Source organism: Bidens hawaiensis, unplaced genomic scaffold (genome assembly GCF_021521415.1).
Source record: "Bidens hawaiensis isolate Kalapana, Puna unplaced genomic scaffold, B.hawaiensis_p1.1 tig00068888_1, whole genome shotgun sequence".
NCBI classification, from domain to species: Eukaryota; Viridiplantae; Streptophyta; class Magnoliopsida; order Asterales; family Asteraceae; genus Bidens; species Bidens hawaiensis.
Window position 1 is genome coordinate 25,721 of NW_027502159.1, and position 4,970 is coordinate 30,690.

Genomic DNA, 4,970 nt, shown 5'->3' on the forward strand with positions numbered 1-4,970 from the left:
CTTATGGCTTCGAGGTTTTTTTTTTATAGATGACCAGAGAAAAGGAGGAAATCGTGACGTTGAAGGTGGATAATTCATCGGCAATTGCCTTGATGAAGAACCCGACTTTTCACGGGAGAAGTTAACACATCAACACGCGGTATCATTTCATTCGGGAGTGCATTGAGAGAAAACAAATTAAGGTGGGGCATGTTAGGGGAGATTTACAAAGAGCAGACATCCTTACAAAAGCGTTGCCATGGTTGAAGTTTAATGAGATGTGAAGCTTCATCGGTGTGACAATATTAGTGGGGTGATTGTTAGTGTAATTTGGCATAAGTGCGGGGATCTAGTTGTTGTACTTACAAACCTAAGGGATTTTTGAGTTAGTTGTTCTCTTATTCTTGTCTAACAAAATATTGTATTGTTATAAATAGGGGTTATAAAATAATATCTTTTTATGTAAAGTATTTATTAAAATGAAGAGCTTGAAAAGTATTTATAAAAGAATATCTTTTCATGTAAACTAACTTTTACTCTTTATTGGGTAAAAATAATTTCCATTAAAAAGTTTTCTACTAAGAAAAGAATGAATTAATTTTTCCATTTTCTTCAAAATACTTCAATTATTTTTTTTTTAAATGGCTTTTTTATTTAATTTTTTATTTTTTTTTTGTTACGTAAGTGATTTAAATGAAAGTTTTACTCATTGTTGTTTATATTAATTGCTTATTATTGTTTTTTAAAATAACTGTTTTTAAAATTTGAATTGATTCTAATATTGCCGGCACTGTTTGGTCACATTTGGTTCGGTTTGCCATCGGTACTAATACAGCACCGATAAACTTATTAGAAAGATATTTTATTTTGAAAAAAACTCTGTTTCAAAAAAAAATAATAATATTTGGCATAATTGATGTGGCTTGTTAAATAATAATAAATTAATAATGCATTTAAACTTTACACATAACACTTATTTGGTCCCACAAGATTAATATAAACGAAAAAGAGAAACTAAAGAAAGTATGATTTCAACTTTTTATTATTAGGAGAAGCAATAATACCCAACTAAAGTTGAAAACAACACTAGTATTTCATGAACAGAAAATAAACATTTACACCGAGCATTACTAAAACTCTTGAAACATCACCGGAGTAGAAGCAAATCCCGGCAAGGGACTTGCACGCGGCGATCGCATAGGACACTCAGAGAGAATGTTTCCGTCTTTATCATAATAAATTACACCCGAGAAATCCAACGGCTCACATTTATCCCCCATCAGAATCTCCTTCCTCCACACACCGTCTTCTCCAGTATTCTTGCGTTGGCACAGCTTCATCGCTTTATTACTTATGGATGATATGAGTTTCTTAGGCGTCCTGGTGGGAACTCTAGATTTGTTTTTCAACGTTTTGGAAACTATCATTGCATGTTTTCCAAAGAGGATTAGTAGGGTTGCTATAATTTGTAGAAAGTTGGCAGAAACACGCTTATTGTTGACATCGATGGAGTTTCCGGCCATGTTGGAGGATTTCTGGTTTAGTTATGAGACTGGTGATCAGGGTATGTGTGTATATATATATAAGTAAGGGAGTGAGGATGGTGACCGGCAAATGCCGGTGATTGTATAGGGTTTGAATGGAAAGAAATAATATTGGTTTTGCTAATTTGCTAGTTTTGTATGAGAAACGAAATATTTAATTTTGATGATTGCTGGTAAATATGGTAGATTAATTGGTATGCATTAAAGGCCTTCAGAATTAGAATAGAGGTATAAAGATCGATTAATTCCAAAATGAAAATATAATAAATGTTATTTTTTTAAAATGCAATTGTTCGCTAAAATTCCTAAAAACCACTGAGGGTTCGACGCTATAAGGCATGATCAGCCAAGTGGTGCTTCACCCAGGCTTAATCAGGGGTGCACGCAAGTAAAGGAATGTGTTCGGCCAAACCCGTACATAATAAAATAAACTTGGTGTTATATACTCATGTATTTCGACTTTGCACTGGTGGAAATTTCAACATCGAACCCGTATAACTTTAACACCGAACCCTTTGTAACCTTCATAAAGAACCTTAATCCAGACTTAGTTAAAAATAATTTGTTAAGCCATAACATTAATTTTTTGCATTTTAATATGAGATTTACAATTTTTATTATGTGTCGCCTGAACCACTTAATCAAACTGGATAGAAAAACCCAAGCGTTAGTGATAGACAATGGGTTGTTTGTTCCTCGAAAATTTCTGAACCTAAAGGAAAATTTTCTGGCTACCCCACTAAATATAACACATAAATGAGATTCGAACCCATAACTTTAAAAAGAAGAAATCTTAATTATAACAATTATTATAAATTATAGTGTGATTATTAGATAAGTTTTTATTTGAAGTCCATTTGTGGAAATGTAATAATGTTGCATCATTTATGCTTATAACAAATAAGTACATAAGCATAATTTAAGGGAAGAAAATATTGTTACAAACACAACAAGAACTATTAGTGCGTGGCTTGTACATGCATGTTATCTAATTTTAATAAAAAATTATAAACAGAAAGTGTGAATGATTATGGATATAACATATGTTTGAATGATTGATATGAATGATGGAAGAAGTGATGATATGACGTTCAGGTGGCATCGAGTGATAAGTGACACATGCAACACAGTTTAAAGAGGCAAAAGTTCCAACAACACCTTTTTAGATGTTTTAGATTATGTTGTTAGTGTTTGAAATAACCAGTGAATATGGTCTTACAGGTTATTTGATTACATTTTACCAATATGAGAGAATTAGTCATCGACAATTACTTGATGGAGTAATTGTAAAAGGTTGTGGGGACATATATGATTGCCGTTAGATGCCTATTAATCTTGGAAGAGTCGGTCATTATTAAAAATATTTATTTCTCAAAACTAATGATCACTAATCTTTAGTATTTTTCCTAAACTAATAATCATATCATTTCACATCTGTTTTTTGCGCACTAGTATAATTTTAACCGTTTTTTTTTCAAAAATAACGGCCCGCCGTCCTCTGTTTATGAAAAGTTGTTATACTTATTTTTGTCTGCAAATCGATGTTTTTGTCCATGCTTCGCACGAATGTCAATATTTTTTTGGGAATATAACGCCTTGATATTTTGGGTTTTGCTATAACGTGCACACTAATATCGACCAAATTCCTACGGTGTCTCCGCTACAATACTATGCTGAAAGAATTTTGTTTTACGTCCTGTCTAAACACGCGAGTTTAATTTCAATAGCTTAAATTAATTTTTGGTTGAACATGAGGCACGCATGCATATTAAAATATTGAAAGTCAAATTTCTTTTCCTCTTGTCAATTAAAAAGGTGATAAGAGTGGGAGCTTAAAAAGTAAAGGATAATGAAATAAAAGATAATATTTTAGAAAATTAGGTCAACTTCACTTCATATGGTCACATCTGATATGGCTATGGTAGTGGTTGTGTTACTGTTTGATAGATTGCTCAAATCTCAGCCTCCCATTCTATAATAGCTAGGTCTCACACTTCTCAAATATTTTCCTACATTTTCCTACTAATTACTTTTAGAACATTATAACTGTTTTGGTAAAAAAATTACAAAAGTAATTTAGTAATCAAACTTTATAAACGAGATAGTGTGTTTTTCAGGATATTGCAAGCAGTGTGTGATAAAGCAGTAAATGGCTCAAGATATAGCAAGGAAAACCCTTGATCCTATTGAGTCTCTGACACAAAACCTCGAGAGGGAAAACTATCCCACTGCCTCAAAATTATTAAGTAAAAAGTGTTACAAGTCAAGAACTAGTGATGAACGATTGCTATAGAACAAAACTGTGTATGTAGTGAGGTGCAAGTGTCCTACTTCATTCTTCAAAGTCTCATTTATATGGTCCCTTGTCTGTTAAAAAGTAAGCAAAAAGGCTGAGTGCTTAAATGTATCAGTATATTGGTAGACCTTTAAATAAAACAAGTAAGAAAACGTATATGATAAACATAAAAACCAGCCGAATCTAATGGATGTACATCTTGAAGCTTAGATAAAATCTGCTTAAAGAATAAAAAAGTCTTAAAGATTGCTTTGTGTACGTACGTCAGTTTCAAAGAAATTCAACTATATTTTTGTTTTATTTTGCAAAGAAATTCATTTTACTTTTTTTTTTATTTTTGCTTAAGTCTTGGATCCACTCTGCGTGTAGTAATACCAATCTAAGGGTTAAGACCCAAGTATTCTCCTTTATTTTTTTGGTGTTTCGTATAAAGTTTTGGACTTTCTCAGCATGATAATATGTTATCATCCGACTTGATTGTTAAAACTTTATACATCTTCACCTTACTTTAACTTCTTATTTGTTAAAATGAAACTTTATCTACGTGTAGAAACAGCGATCTTAACGGAAAATTGTAACTTTCTGAGTTGTTTTGATTTGTTATTTTTTTCATGAGTCATAGCTAATCAATTTAAGAAAATAGTGAAAAAGTATACATATGAAAAACTCACTATATGAGATATACAAATTATGTCTGATAGGTGAGGCCCATATATGATCCGTGCTTAATTTGAACTATTAAATCATATCACAGAAATTTCATAAATATTTGTTAGAAGGTTTAAGTGGACAACAATACCAATGACTGACTTAACACCAGTTATAATAAAGCTAAAAATAAAACTATGACGGAAGGACAATTTGGTCAATATGATTCCCTACTCAAACTCACAAAAATATGTAATTGTTTACATGTTTGTAAATAGTTTGAAGTTCATTTGTTTACTGTCTTTACTGTTTTTCTTATAAAAAGGAAAAAAAATCAAAAAATTTTATTTTTCTGAGTTATTTTCGACTCTTGATGATTGGGATACTATCTGTTGATAAATATCTTATGGAAATAATGAACCGAGCTTATGTTTTCGTAATCAAAATCAAGTTATAAAGCTAAACTATGAACTGTTATATACAAGGTTAATCTGGACTTGTTA

The 4,970-nt window shown here is 31.3% G+C and overlaps 1 protein-coding gene across 1 annotated transcript; it reads right to left on the reverse strand.

Annotated features, from left to right (window-relative positions):
- Window positions 1-1,109: 1,109 nt before the first annotated feature.
- LOC143605284 (uncharacterized) lies at window positions 1,110-1,502 on the reverse strand. Its single transcript, XM_077081452.1, has one exon. The coding sequence runs from the start codon at window positions 1,500-1,502 to the stop codon at window positions 1,110-1,112; it is 393 nt and encodes a 130-aa protein (XP_076937567.1).
- Between the last annotated feature and the right edge of the window lie 3,468 nt (window positions 1,503-4,970).